Source organism: Leptidea sinapis, chromosome 6, assembly GCF_905404315.1.
Source record: "Leptidea sinapis chromosome 6, ilLepSina1.1, whole genome shotgun sequence".
NCBI classification, from domain to species: domain Eukaryota; kingdom Metazoa; phylum Arthropoda; class Insecta; order Lepidoptera; family Pieridae; genus Leptidea; species Leptidea sinapis.
In genome coordinates this window covers 15,189,965-15,206,203 of record NC_066270.1, presented here as the reverse complement: position 1 = coordinate 15,206,203, position 16,239 = coordinate 15,189,965, and the positions used below count along the sequence as shown (strand labels likewise).

The 16,239-nt window shown below is 34.5% G+C and overlaps 1 protein-coding gene and 1 long non-coding RNA gene across 3 annotated transcripts in view; both read left to right on the top strand.

The window, feature by feature from the left end:
- LOC126964850 (uncharacterized) overlaps positions 1–16,239 on the top strand; it is a 194,781-nt gene that overhangs the window by 125,312 nt on the left and 53,230 nt on the right. The gene's annotated exons all lie outside the window — the stretch shown is intronic.
- Positions 1–16,239, top strand: part of LOC126964817 (tolloid-like protein 1) — a 141,359-nt gene that overhangs the window by 82,551 nt on the left and 42,569 nt on the right. For both annotated transcript variants that reach the window (XM_050808089.1, XM_050808090.1), the window contains exons 3-7: positions 4,007–4,257; positions 4,343–4,914; positions 5,270–5,570; positions 6,768–6,991; positions 7,782–7,960. In XM_050808089.1, the coding sequence (XP_050664046.1) occupies positions 4,007–4,257; positions 4,343–4,914; positions 5,270–5,570; positions 6,768–6,991; positions 7,782–7,960 (1,527 nt within the window). The remainder of the gene's footprint in view (positions 1–4,006; positions 4,258–4,342; positions 4,915–5,269; positions 5,571–6,767; positions 6,992–7,781; positions 7,961–16,239) is intronic.

The following is a 16,239-nucleotide window of genomic DNA, read 5'->3' as shown; positions in this document are numbered from 1 at the left end:
TGTAAAAATGTACAATTCTATATTATGATGTATATATTATTATGTATAAGAGATATCCAGCCTGTCCACTTCATCACGATATCTTTGGAACCATAAGGCGCAGAGACTTGAAATTTGGTAGGAATATTACCCAGTACAGGAGAACGGATTTTACAAAATTCCACCCGCAAGAGTTTTTTTATTATGAACAGAACAACGTTAGTCGGGTCAGCTAGTGGAGACTCAGATACACACACACACACACACACACAATACACACACTTTTAATTGTTCATTAATATATTTAGTTGTTATTGAGTCAATGACATTCTGTATAGAACGTCAATGTATTGAGTTTTACCATAATATTTCGCTAGTTTTGTAGTGAGGAATTAACCATTTTAGATGTTACTGTAGAGTTGTTATCTAATTTAATGAAATACTAGCTGACCCGGTAGACTTCGTACTGCCTACAAAAAATGCACGTTATGAATGAAATTTTATTATTATTTTCGATTAATTGCACATGATGTTGCTAAGGTACTTAAAAAACAGAATTTCCGGAAATACTGGCAATTTGAATTCAATTTGATGTTGACAGACACACACAGTTATCACACAGTCTGTTAATCAATTTAAAGCTTTTTGATAAACTATTTTTTTTTGTTTTGTTTTGTGGTGCGGTTAGATTCAGAAATTTTATTTTCGACAAAACTTAAGATTTATCAATCTACATAAAAATAATCTGATAGATAGTTACAACTGTAGTTAATCTAACAACTATACTTACCTAAAATTAAGTTTATTTTTTACTTCCTGACATAGTTAGAAATATATAAATATTCTAATTAAGTAGTTGTTCATTTTAAACTATTATTTTAATTTGATTTCCAAATTACGGGGGAAAAAATCACAATCGTTGTTTTTTATTTAATTCCGAGCATTTTCATATTTATATGTACATATATATATATATAGATATATATATATATACATATAAATAATAATATTTTTATAATATATATAGATATATATTATGAAAATTTATGTAATAAATTAAAAATTATACGAATATGAAAGGAACTTATATGCAGTGAGTATAGTGCGTGACAAGCTACGTCTTACACTCGCGATTTGTATGTCACTTTGTGTTCGTGTGCGTGAATTGCTCAAAATAGAGGTTAGTTCTAAACTCACACAATTTTTAACGTTTTCACAGCTGTCATACGGCCGTTCCCAATATTCAGTCTATCTCTAACTAGATAAAAATCGTGACTATCGTTGACTTTTCTGTCCCAATAATTTTATCGACGGTAACTCACCTTATCCGTACACGCTGTCTGTCAATGGGACGACGTATCGCTTACCAGCGATAGAAGTTTGTATGGAAATTGCAATTAACGCGTCCCAATATAAGGCGATAAGAATGACTTATCCGGTATATTGGGACAGCTTCAGATTATTGACAGCTAATTACTGACAGTAGACGGTAGTAATTTATCTCTATCTGTAGATAGTAATATTGGGAACGGCCGTAAGTCTATCTAGACGTGTAATGTATGATCTAAGGAAAGGTTAGAGCACCGGCACGGAACGCCGGAGGTCGTGGGTTCGCATCCCGCATCGTTCATAAAATTTTGTTTTTCAAATTTTATTTGTGTATTAATCCTAGAAGTGAGGGTTATCACTTTAAAAACATAACATATTGTTTATATAAAGTCATTATAATATCATGTTCATAAAACATAGATTTAATATCTGTCTTCAATTAACAGATCGTCGTCTATGCAGTATAATCGATACAGATGTGTTGCAGTACTATTCAATTATACAATGAATAATGAATTCCTCTCGCATTTGTAATGAACTCTGTACAGTTTTGAACAAAGACAATTAATATTTTTGTGTAGGCTTTCTTAAATATTCACAATAGTATGTAGTTCGGTTAATAATTGGAAGTATATTTAGGTATAAGGTGTTTAATAACCTAAATAAACAATATATTTATTTAGAAAGTGTTTAACTTTTATGTACATTTAATTTGTACCAAAAATAAGGCAATTCGAACCCGCGCCTCTCGGGTTACGACCAGCCCACCGACCATAAATATTGGTACAAATTAAAGTATCCTTTTTTTATAAGTGAGGAATATAACTTTAAATATAACAAATTGTTCAACTTTTATTGTGAGGTGTCTATTCTTGTCCTAAGATATGAGGCGGGTCTATTCTTGTCCTAAGATATGAGGCGGGTCTATTCTTGTCCTAAGATATGCGCGAGGGAAGCGATAACTAGTCAATACGTCATACTCGTGAACGGGCACTGCTTGTGATACCTGGTCGGTCCTAATCATTTCCTATTCTTTCATCCTCGTTATTCACTTCTCATAATATGATGCAAATATAAAGCTAGATTACTCTCGAATAACTCTTTGTGTCTGGAATATTGCTGGAATATTATAATCGGCTTAATTGAATTCGCTAATACGACATGGTACAAGCATGAATATTCAATACAGGAACTATCGTAAACCATGTATTCCATTACGCGTTATGTATGCGTTTGGTGAGAATTAATTAATTGGCAACGATCGTTGGGCCGCATGTGGTACAGAAACATGCGGTCGTTACGTTTTATGGTCACGGCAGATGGCCTGCAGTATTTCATGCGCATTACTCACTAATTTGCAAGTCAGATGAGTTTCATAAATCTGTTCGGCTGCCTCAATACTATTTTCTTTCAACTCGCAACAATAGATTTTTATTGAAGCGAAAACTTCTTTTTTGTAGGTAAAAATCTTAAGGGTTTTCGTCAAAAATATGCTCATGACTTCCGCACGCGATCATTAAATATTTAAAAAATAAATTATATTTATAGTAACACATTTAAATAAAACACTTTTTAAAGGATTAAAACGCATTTAATTGTTTCTTTGTTTTGACATTAGATTTTTGCGTACATATTTTACATTTTTATTATTATTTTAGTTAACCCGACGTTTCAAGATCTTTCCAGATCTCGTTTTCAGAGGGCCTGCAGCTGAAACTTTTCATCTGCAGTTAACACTCGCGTTAATCAAAGAAAATACTAGTTAGACACTTTTTGGATGGGTGAAATCTCGTGAATTCGCGTCATCGAAATACTTATAGCAGTATATCAGTATATCTGTACAGCTGACGCATTGTGCAATAATAGTGCTGTGTATGATGATGAATTAGTAAAAAGTTCAGTGTGTATATACAATGCATAGTTGAAATATTATTAATAGATATGATGACATTACACAATGGTTTAAGTAAATTAAAGTTTATTTTAAAGCAAGCATTCCAATTTAACGTGTGGAAGTAACTCATGTTTCTTATGGATAAGGAGAATAAACGAACATACTAGTCACTTGATGTTAAGTGATCACCGCCGCCCACATGCTCCTGCAACAACAGAGAAACACAGAACACGCCACATATTCTGATGGTGAAGATTATGTATTTGCAGTTCAAGCCTCAGGTTGTGATCTTCATCTACAGGATCTACTTTACAGTTGACAACCTGCTCAACCCCAATATTTGTATATTAGGAAATTGATTTGAGATGTCGCTCTTGTAAATATTAACAATTTCTTGTGTTTTTAAAGTGATAACCCTCACTTCTAGGATTAATACACAAATAAAATTTGAAAACAAAATTTTATTAACGATCGACCTTTCGCGTACCGTGCGAGTGCTCTGCCAACTGAGCTAACCGTTCGAGTGACGTATCGTCATAAAATCTTGTATGCTTTGTTCAACTCTCAAGTTGTAGCTTCATCTAAAGGATCTCCTTTACAGTTAATAACCTGCTCAACCCCAATATGTGCATATTAGGAAATTAACTTGAGATGTCACTCTTGTTAATCAGTTCAAGTCTTCTGGTTACCAGATAGTTAATACCGCCCCTATGATCTCTTACCACCTAAGGAATCACACCATCGTTGTTGGGTCTTGGTATTATTTCTGTGTTGCTCTCAAATAACTGTTGATATTCATTTCAGGAAACTTCCAAGGCGACATTGCAATACCCGACAATGATTTCTACAAACATAGTAATTCACCTCCAAGCACATCAAAAATTAATAAATCATTTCAAGAAGAGGTGGAAAGATTAAAGAAGGAAGTACTTCTAGAAGGACTTCAAGTAGAAGAAGAGGGACTACCAGATATCTTACGAAAAAGAACAAAGCAACCACTACTCTTGTCACAAGATAAACCAAAAAAATATAATGAAGTATCAATTGCATCAAAGGTTTTATAATAAATTTAAAATAATACTAGTTTGGAAATTCAAACAATGATAACATTTTAATTAATATAGATTTAATTTATTTCAGGTCTTACCGGCTGGATTAGATAAATCAGTGTTAATGAAAAATGGTAAAATTCCACCAGGAGAACACTTTGATTCTCTTGAATCACAAAGTCCACTTAATCAAACAAATCAAAACACTCCAACAGATAATCTTACAGAGTCTGAAAGCTTGGAACAAGATGGAGTTTTGGTAGTTAATATTTCCACCGACAACATTCTAAATTTAGATGAACTTTTTCCTAATATTCACATCTCAAACTCTTCTAAAGAGGAGGAAGTTAAAAACAAAATACAAAGTAACAGTCGCGAAATAACAGGTGACTCAAACAACAATAATAATATAAGGTTCAAGGAACTACCTGAGAATGTCACTGTAGCTCCAGCTCCCACAAATGGGGTGCTATCTACCAATGAACAAGAAGATGACAAACAGATAAAAAGCAACAACTTAATCAATAACATAAGTCAAGAAGTGAAGCCCGATATAAATAAGTCTGACGATTTACTAAAACCAACGGAGACTTTACAAAGCGTAATAGAGGAGACTACAACACATAAACGACGTAGGAGGCGAAGGCATGGCTACAGCAGAAGGTAATTAATGAATATGTATTTTTGATGACATTTAAATAAGAAATGTATACCGTGAATACTTTCATAACCATAGAATAATCCAGAAAACCCTGGAATATTAGTTTTATTGTTAATTTACCTATGTAATAACTAATGGATTTGTTATTTAATATCTTCGTTGTAAAGGCATCACGTTTTTATATAGCATTTCTATAAACTAGTCCAGGTAGAGTGATTTCCACAGTATTTAAGGGGAGAATAAAGGTAATGGCAACTAAATTTCTAATTATGTCTTTAAATATGAATTATATGCTTGAATTTTTTATTTTGATTTTAAAAATTATTATTAAGTTTTAAAAAACGACTATTGTTTAAGATTGAGAAACACACAATCGATTGAAAGATATAGGCAAAGAAGCTTACGGCAATCTGAAGAAGATACTGAAAAAATGCATCACAATCGAAAAAAGTTTTTTCGTCATCAAAAGAAATACAATGAGAATGATTACAAAAAAATTGAGATACCTGAACATGAATTTGAGGAAAAATTTGAAGTCAAACCACCGCCAAAATTTCACATAGAAGTAAATGAAACACAACAATTTAAAGGATGGTTTTTTCGGGACTCGGAGGATGATTTAGAAGCCGCTGAAAGTAAATTCCATAATAACACTGAGGTACTGTGATTTTTAAGACAGCTTATAAGATTTACCTTGATAAGTAACTGGCCTCTAAAAAGCTTGGTGTACTCAGTAGGGCGAGACAGTACTTCACTATACCCCATTGCCTGCAACTATGTAAGGCGCAAATTCGGCCTCACATGAAGTACTGTTCTCACCTCTGGGCGGCTGCTCCCCAGTACCAGCTTCTTCGATTTGACCGCATACAAGGAAGTGTGGCTCGAATCATCGATGTGGGTTCTCTCTGCATCTTCTACCGCATTTATCACGGGGAGTGCTCAGTACACACGTTAGGGTTGATTGCTGCGGGCAAATTCCTCCACCGGACATTACGTGCAAAATACCATCCGCATTACCTAGACGTCTGGCATTCCACAACCGCGCGTTTTACAAGACATTTCTTGCCTCACACAGCCACTTTGTGGAATGAATTACCAGCTGCGGTTTTCCCGAACCGATATGACTTAGGGACCTTAAAAAAAAACATACTCCCACCTTAAAGGCCGGCAACGCATTTATTGACACAAATAAAACTGAAAACAAAATTTTAAGAACGATGCGGGACTGGAACCCTCGACCTCTCGCGTTCCGAGCGGGCGCTCTTTCCAACTGAGCCAACCGTTCGAGTGACGCATCGTCGATAAAATCTTGTATTATTTGCCTTACTCTCAGGTTGTGGCTTTGCCTCTAAATAAGATTAGATTTGCAAGAGCGACATCCCAAGTCAATTTTCTAATATACAAATATTGTGGTTGAGCAGGTTATCAACTGTAAAGTAGATCCTGTAGATGAAGCCACAACCTGAGAGTTGAACAAAGCAAACAAGATTTTATAACGATACGACACTCGAACGCCGGAGGTCGTGGGTTCGAGTACCGCATCGTTCATAAAATATTGATGTTTTTCAAATTTGATTTGTGTATTAATTCTAGAAGTGAGAGAGTTATCACTTTAAAAACAGCAAATTGTTTAGATTTACAAGAGCGACATCTCAAATCAATTTCCTAATATGCAAATATTGGTGTTGTGCTGGTTATCAACTGTAAAGTAGATAACCAGCTCAACGATACAGTAAATGAAGCCAATTTTTTCTAGCCACAAAGTTGCTTATCTGCATGTTTAGTGTTATTGTGTGATCATTGAAAATTATTAAATTAAAAAGAATCGTCATTGATAACTTTTATTTAATTTTAGCCAACAATAAGACATCGAATGGTTCGAGCAGCAACAAATAGAAAAGAGCGAATCTGGGAAAACGGTGTCATTCCTTACGAAATAGACGGTAATTTTAGCGGCGCACATAAATCTCTGTTCAAACAGGCCATGAGACATTGGGAGAACTTCACATGTGTAAAGTTTGTTGAGAGAGACGCTGACATTCATAGAGATTACATAGTTTTCACTGAAAGGCCATGCGGGTAAGTTCGTACACAAAACTTTTGTTCATTGAACCTATTTTAATAGAAATATTGAATTATTATTTACTTATTCTTATTACTACACCTTTGCACGACACGCCACAAATTAGGATATCATCCCCACCGTCTGGATGTGTGGTTGTGGAATGAGCTTCCTTGTGCGGTGTTTTCGGGACGATACGACATGGGTACCATCAAAAAGAGTGCGTACACGTTCCTTAAAGGCCGGCAACGCTCCTGTGATTGCAACCTCCTCTGGTATTGCAAGAGAATGCGGGAGGCGGTGATCACTTAACACGAGGTGACTCATAAAATGCATATTCCCTTTTAATAACTTTTTTTCATTTTATGTGATAAGCGGCAAGAAAATTGAATCGTTTTTTAATATTTCACACAATACATATAAATAAATGCTTAAAATGTAAATCAAATCAAATTCATTAGGGCGGAAGAAATGTCTTTTGAAGGTCAGAAATTATACTTTTTATTATTTAGCACCACTTTGGAAAAGGGTGGGCTCTAATGAGAAGAAGTTCCGAGAGTATTGCAATAAAGTTTATTTTTTAATAATGATTAGTTTTGCGTACTATTTTTTCAGCTGATGGTAATTGATACGCCCTGCCCTTTACAATGCAGTGCCGCTCAGGATTCTTGGAAAACCCACAAAATTTGAGTTAACTTAATGTCTCATTTGCCCAGTCATTTCACTAGCAAAGATTGCAATGCTGATATGGAAGTAATATAAATGTTCTATTACTATTGAACTAATCATCATGATTCTGTCTCATAGATGCTGTTCATTTGTCGGCAAACGAGGGAACGGCGCACAGGCCATATCGATTGGGAAGAATTGTGACAAGTTTGGCATAGTCGTCCACGAGCTTGGCCATGTTGTTGGCTTCTGGCACGAGCATACACGACCTGATCGAGATCGCCATGTACAGATTATACGAGACAATATTATGAATGGTGAGTTTATTGTACATTCTTCAAATAGTACATTAACGGTTTTAATAAAATCCAGATGTGTTTTTTATATAAGAGGGAGCAAATGGGCAAGAGGCTCACGGGATGGGAGTGGAAGGCAGCCACCCATGGACATCCATGACACCAGGTGTAAAGAGATGCGTTGTCGGCCTTTAAGGTGGGAGTATGCTCTTTTCTTGAAGGTCCCTAAGTCAACGTGATGTGGGTGGTATTTAGCATTTTGACGTAATGTCCGGTGGTGGATTCGGCTGCTGCAATTAACCCGAACAGCTTCTCTGAGCACTGCAAGATGCAGAACTCACATCTCTACGCAACGCCAAAGAATCAAGTCGATCAGAGATGACTTGATCGTCGATGATTCAAGCCGCTCCTCGTTGTATGCGGTCAAATTGAAGAAGCTGGAACTCGGAGCGCCCGCAGAGAGGTGAGAACAGTACTCCAAGTGAGGCCAAATTTGTGCAAAATATCAATTCCCATTAGCTGAACGTCCTGCCTTTGTCCCTAATTGTCATAAATAGGGCTGTTTTATTCGCCAGTACTGCCACACCCTCCTGTTGGTGACAGGCTTACACACGCCATCGGTTAGCCACTATCTACTTTTATTTGGAACAGGAGGACAAACGAGCGCATGGGTCATCTACTTGTCTATCAACCAAACTAAAGTAAATAAACTTGTTATCAAACTAGGGGCTTCGAGAATTGCCGATTGATTGCGTTGAAACGCTGTTCGATAGCTCTTAGAACTGCGAAAATAGCTGGGCATCTACGAGGCTAATTAGCTTATGGCTTTCTGTCTCTCATGCTTTTCCCCCTTGTTCTTCTTTGTCTGATTGACAACTACATCTTTATCATCAGAATCATTGCTTAAATAACGTAAATCATTAATTCTTGCAAGAGGATTAACAGCATCAGTTGGATATATTTTTGATTATTCCAAAGACTGCCAATCTTCTCTGTAAGATTTAGATATCTTTGTAAAAGCAGGTAAAAAATACATATTTTGCTTCCTGGAATCTAAATTACTTTTTAAAACATCTGTATCTAACCACGAGTTAAGACCAAACCTACTTAGTAGTATCATAAAGATGTGTGAACAGATTTTTCAAATGTTTTTCTTATCTTAGTTTAGGGGTATTAATGTGCGCACGCAACGTAAAAATTCATTTTGATATTTTTTCCATATGAATCCACACATAAAGAAGTATAACTGCAAAAGTAATTCCAACTAGCTTGTATTAATAAGCTAATTAATGACTTCTTATAATTGGCCTTGCAATGTTTATCACACAGCTAAGCTCAGTCCCTCACGTAGTCTTGGCCTTATACGCTGTATTGGCATGACGACAAACTAGGGATCAAACGAGATAACGTTACCATTCGCGCAATGCTAAATAGCGTGAGATATAAATAACGTTTGATAGAACTTCTGGATATTGTTCCCGTTGTATGTTAAGTTCCGTACCGTAAGTGTATCCAATTATTTTTTAACCCGATTTCACCAGTGATATGTCAAACTATATTTAAGCGATTTCACTAATACATTTTAAGCGCGTTCAAGTAAACTGAGTTAACATGTCGTAAACAATAGAAAATAAGTAAAAATAAGTCAATATTATTATTATCGTACTCGTATATCTTTAAACGAGCAATTCTTGTATTTATACATATATACAAGAATATATAATAATATATACATATATAAATAAGAATCGATCTAGAGTTAATTTCGCCACTATATACAAGACTATAATACCTCAGATGGGACATTGGGTGATTGGTGATGTTTTCAGAGACCTATTCGTTTTTTTTGGTCACGTTTTGTACATTCTTAAAAATCCGAGCAAGGTTCGGTGGTCCGGATATTATTTTAAAATGTCAACACGTCTCCTTTTTTTTCAAAGCATCTTTTTCTTTTCTTATATACAACGAGATACAAAAGGTAAGCGAATCTATTCTAACTGTAACCGATTCTGACTGAAAAGTCGTAAACAGTGTATAGACGACCCGACAATTTTGATTTGTCAATTTGTGTTAGTATTCAAAATAATGAGTAGCCAAGTCCAAGCGTAGCTGACTGTTTACAACTTATCATTCAAAATCGGTTTAAGGTACTCTTGGCCTGGCCTTTTTTCAAGACATCTCTGATTTAGTCTAGAAACGTCCGCCTAGGTTCCTACCAACACTTTCATTCACACTCGCCTTACACTTTTTTCGTCAATCGTTCCTCATTCATTCTCAACTTTTTCACAAATCTTCTTTCAGACCATAATGTTTCCTTATGTTACTAGTTCTTATCATTTCACTCAGTTTAACTCCTAACATACTTCTCAACGCTCTCATCTCAACTGCATTTATTCTGCTTTCATGCCTCTTCTGCCATACCCAACTTTCACTTCCGTACATGAGTGTCGGAACCAACACCCCCTCATGCACAGCCAACGAACGTTGTTAGACACCTTTCAAAGCTTCATTCACCATGTTTCCTGCATTCACTCTTCTTTCAATATCACTCTCGTTTATACGGTCATTTATACGCTAGTATAATGTAAGATTCTAAATCATTGAAGCGTGTCTCGTTCGTGTCATCAAATAATGTTCATAACTCATAAGCGACAATTGAATGAGCACCAATTACATAATGACAGTATCTAATTTAAGATCAGGTGCTTGGACGGAATTAACTTTTTGTGATAACAATGTACTTTGTCGAGAATTTGTACAAGATTTGGGTCACATAATACATAGACGAAAGTTATTTTATCTCTTGTAATTTTGAAGTTATACTTCTTTAGGCGCGTTATGAAAAAATGATGAGAGTGAAATTTTTATGCGCGTGTATCACTGTAACACAAAAGTAACAGATTGAAGTTGGTTCCTGTAATTTTCTGACGTTTGCGCCATTCGTTATTTTTTTTCCCATACAGCCGTATTCATTATTTGATAATTAATTTTCAAAGCTATTCAAAGCCTTTCCAAAAACAAAGAATAGCACGAGGAATAAATCATTTCAATGATTTTTGCTTCGTTAGGCCAAAGAAGTATAACTTCTTGCGTGCATACATAAGTACACACACACTTTTTTTTAAATAGGTTTAATGATTTTATTGCATCTTTGATTTAAATCTTTATTTATTACACCAAATCCTGCTAATAATGTTTTGAAGTGAAAATTTCTTTACCCGCCTTGGTAACTTTTTGCTAGGGGAAAATCTTATGGGTTCGCGTCACCGACATGCTCAGGAATAGCTCACGTGATAAATATAAAGTAAATTTTCATATATATAGTTAGACACTTTTTGGATGGGTAAAATCTCGTGAGTTCGCGTCACCGAAATGCTTATAGCAGTATATCTGTAGCTATACAGCTGACGTATTGTGTAACATTAGTACTGTGTAAAATTTGCACGTCATAATTGTGGCAATCATGTACTTTATAATATTAATTTATGTAACATCAATCTAAAATGTTTATGCAAATAAAAACTTTGACTTTGACTGTGTATATCTTATAAGTGAAATTGAATAGTTTTAGTAAAAAGTTCAATGTGTAAATACTGTGCATTGTTAAAGTAGTGTTTTTTCTTTATGAAATTACAAGTTTTTAATAGTATCGGAAGTCTCTACAACTGCCAATTATTTTTATATTCTAATGGAAATGTCTTTTGGATTTATGATGATTTCCGAATAGTCTAAGAATAAAAAATAAATGTTGTTTCTTCAAATAATAGAAAAATTCATAAAACTCAATCGCAATAAAAGTGTTCGTAATTAAATAGAAAGAAAAAACTAAATATCAATGGTAGCGTCACCTACCATGTCAAATTGTAAATTATTATATCCCAGATGATTTTTTTTTAAATTGATCCAGCTAATAAGGAATTTAGTGACAAGTGCAGAGTATCTTTAGAAATATTTTAAATACAATCGATGCAAAACTTCAGTAGGTCAATCAATTTACACAACTGGAAATAAATGAAGGTATTATGCGTAAATTCTAAACATTTGAAGTAAAATTTAAGACTAAAACAACATGGCGCGTAACCGAAAATTGTGACGATTTGCTATAGTATCTCTCATACGATAAAGAAGTTTCATTTAAAAAATATAACACCAGAGCATGGTTCTCGATGACGAGATAACCCAGCCACAATAAGTAGCACCCGATCATGTGCATTAGGCATGGATCAGCCATCGCTTCCCTGGCATCTAAATTTGAAATATCTACTAATTTAGGTATTGTGAGATATTTCGGACAGGGTGAAAATTGTGTTATCTTAAATCACTCCTAGATGTGAAATATATCAGAAAAGTCATTTATCTGATGCATTTTTTCTCACCGAGAGCAAAACTGCAATCCTTTACTTGATATGCATACCATACCAATCACCTGACGTACTTCTGAGACATTTGGTGACTTTTTTTTCGAAAGGAGGAAAATACATGTTAGTATTTAGGCCCGGAAACGGGGCCCACATGTTGGCCCCTACTGACTACAAACCTCCTCTATGCTGGAAGCTCGAAAGCTTTTGCAGCGAAGTTGGGCGGGGAGCGAAGCAGGGCGGTGGAAATTTATGTCGTTTCTGAAATCACAGCAAGCAGTTATAGCCTGGGAACAGCATTAAATTTGATGTTCTAACGGCTCATTTTTCCATGCGAATATACTTTTATGACGAAACCGTAAATATAAAATGAACGGATGTAGTTATGTATTTCTCGATATTAAAAACTATTTGAAATTTAATTTAATACTTTTAAAACTGAAATACTTCTTAAAGGTTTGAAATGTCTAATAATAATTTTATAACACTTATAAGTTATGAACATTTTTCCTTCTTAAAATTCATTGTAATCTTGACTAGATGGCGCTGTCATGCTTCAATGAACTGGCGCAGTGATATTGTGTTTTTTTTTAAGTTTTACTGCTATGATTCAGATGACTTTATTTCAAAAAGTTAAATTTCGTATTCTTGTAACAAAAATTGACGGTTCAGTTCCGATTGTGATGAAGCTCCTTTTCGATTTAGGTAAATCGTATCATGTGTATAAGTAAGAACGAACGTCAATTGTTGTATTCTGTAGAATTTTTACGTTTGAATGAGTTGACAACTTAAAACATCATAATTCCTACTAATAAATTCTGAATATAAGTTTGTTTGCTAAGCTTTCGCGCCTAAACCTTTTTTTTTGTTTGATTATTTTATGCTTAAGATAAGTTTATTTAAGTATTTATGTTTTTGTTAAATATGTAAGCATTCTTATCCGTTGGAAAGAGTGGTCTTCCCTAACACAGGTTCTGCGAACTTAAAAGAGAAGTCCTTCAAATTCTATTTACTAGAATGCTGAATAAATAAATTGATTTTGAAACCACTGAACCAATTTTCATGAAATTTAATACAGAAATAGACAAGAGCTTGGGAAAGGACATAAGCTTTTATCGCGAATAAATGGGTTAGCGGGGTTGAAATAGGGGGTGGAAATTTGTATGAAATTTCGTCATTATTGAAGATAACACCATTAAAACTTGTATTTAGGCGCATGATAAGAAATAAATAAATAATTGTTCTAGCGTATTTAAAATAAAGACATGAGTGTTTGTAGCTTATAAAAATGTATTAACCACAGCAGTTTTTTTGTGTATTATTTGCAAAGTGAGTCTATTAAAAAATAAAAATTGCTGCCCAAAGTAGGTAACTATCTGAAATCGCCAGCGCGCTGCATCACTCTCATTCGCTCGTATTGAGAAAGCCGAGATAGCATTTGCAATGTGATTGCCCGGGGAATAAAAAGAATAGGGAAGACCCAGACCAAAGGATGTCCTACGATAGCGTAGATAAGTAGTGATGTGTAAGAATTATTGAGTTTTAGTCTGAAGGGTGCCGTAGCTAGTGAAATTACTGGGCAAATAACTGACAATGAATCCTGAGCGGCACTGCATTATAATGGCACTACAATTACTAAATATTTCTCCAACGCTAAAAATGGTTCGGTAAATTTATAGGTACTTTTAACACGTTTATCATCCTGTGGGATACAATAAAGTTCAGGGCTGGGCGCTCTCGGAAGGAAACGGGATCGCTTCCTGTTTATTATATTATGTTTAAATTCCGTCTGATCGTGACCGGGTTTCCAAACATGACTGATGATTTTGTGACATGGGTGATTTATGTAATGGTATACTGTGTTCTGCTTGTATAGTTCATTCTGGTGTGTGACAACCCTCGATTAAATATATTATTGATGGTACCGAATAGAGATATATAGAACGTTATGGGGCTGTTTTAGTATTTATTTTTTGTGAGCAGCAAAAAAATGGCGAGAAATTATTCAGCTTGTTTACAAGACTAATAATAATAATGATAATGCATATCTCATTAATGCGCGCTGCTTTTTAAAGCAGGTTAAAAACCATACATAAATTAATAGCGGTAAGGTGTAAATTGTATTAATAGGTGTTTATTATGTTGACACTTTTAGTTGTATGGAATCTTTTGCATGAAATCTTGTAACTAGGGTTATTGCTTAAATTAAGGAATGGTTTCCGCTGCGCTCCAACTAGATACCGTATTAAGTAAGAATAATAGCTATTTTATTGCAGCAACTTTATATAATGTGTATTGGCTATTTGTAAAGATGCTTGTGTGTGATGCTCTTTAAAATTTTGTAACAATGTAAAATACAAAATACTTATTGGTGATATGTGATACCAGGGTCTTTCTTATTTCTTGTAGTATTATTTTTAGCATTTTAGTTTCAATTATTAGCAGAGTTTAACAGAACATGTGGCACGTCAACGTCACACATTGTTCTGGCTCACGTACGCCCACTTGGGCGTAGTATTAGTTGCCGCACTTTGCGACTACGTCTGCGGTATTTAGGTGGAGCGCAGCGGTGACCAATCCTTTATCTTAGCCTAATAATTGTATATCGATTATATATATCATTTGTCACAGCAATGTGTTTTATCTAGTTAAGAATTAGCAGCCACTTAAGAGCACTTAGTCCGTAAAGCTGTTTACGCGATCTTTTTAACATGATTCTTACTCATATAATGGAACTGAGAACAAAAAACCGTGATAAAATGAAAGAATAATCTGTTCAATGCAGTGCTTAGACATATTTGTATTATTACAACTAGTATCGGCTGGGAAATGCGTTATTTACATTTCTCGTTTTCGTAAATTGCAAAATTCAACACTACCTGCCAACTAAAATTATAACATTTACATTACAAAAATACTACTAAAAAGATCACTAACGGCCGTTCTCAATATAGTACTCTATATCTACAGATAGAGATAAATTACTACCTTCTACTATAAGTAATTAGCTGTCAATAATCTGAAGCTGTCAATATACCCGATAAGTCATTCTTATCACGTAATATTGGGACGCGTGAATTGCAATTTCCATACATACTTCTATCGCTGGTAAGCTATAGTTCCTCCCATTGACAGACAGCGTGTACGGATAAGGTGAGTTACCGTCGATAAGTTTATTAGGACAGAAAAGTCAACGATAGTTACGATTTTTATCTCAAGTAGGCCACAACCGCAGATGGACCGAATATTGGGAACGGCCGTAACAAGTATACCACCAATATGAAAACATTATATTATTATTTTTTAAATAATAAAGAATGATTCTCTGTAGTTTCTACAAAACTAGAAAACAAAACAAAATAAGTTTGACTTTCTATGTACAGCTTAAGCTTCTGTAAACAAAATATAATTTAATTATTAACTATAAGATTTTTTAATAACAAATAACTGAAAAGCGATCTTTGGTGCTCTTATTTTTTTATTTTAATATGAAAGTGCTAGTGTACTTCAAAAGGTGCTTTAAACGGTTAATAATACAGGCGGCAAACAGAGCCGTAGTATACAAATCCGATAACAAGAAGCAAAAAGAAAATCAAAACGCAGACACAGAATATTTCCTTCCCTTTCAGTTTATCATTTCCATACGATTTCTTAATTTTTGAAGGAAGAAATTGAAAAGTATTTTGTAAACAAAACAGACGCCTTTAAAAAACATGTTGCCATCTATGAAAGTACTATAAACCCCGAGATCCTCTGCTGGGATAGTTTTTTGTGTTTATTGGTAGTTATTGATAGGATAATTTACGACGCCACATGATGTTATAAGTATTCAAAGTCAAAGTCAAATAATCTTAATTCAATTAGACTTAAACTAAGCGCTTTGAATAGACACTATAAATATTTCTTTTAAATTACTGAATTTACCATATGTTGGGAAAAAAT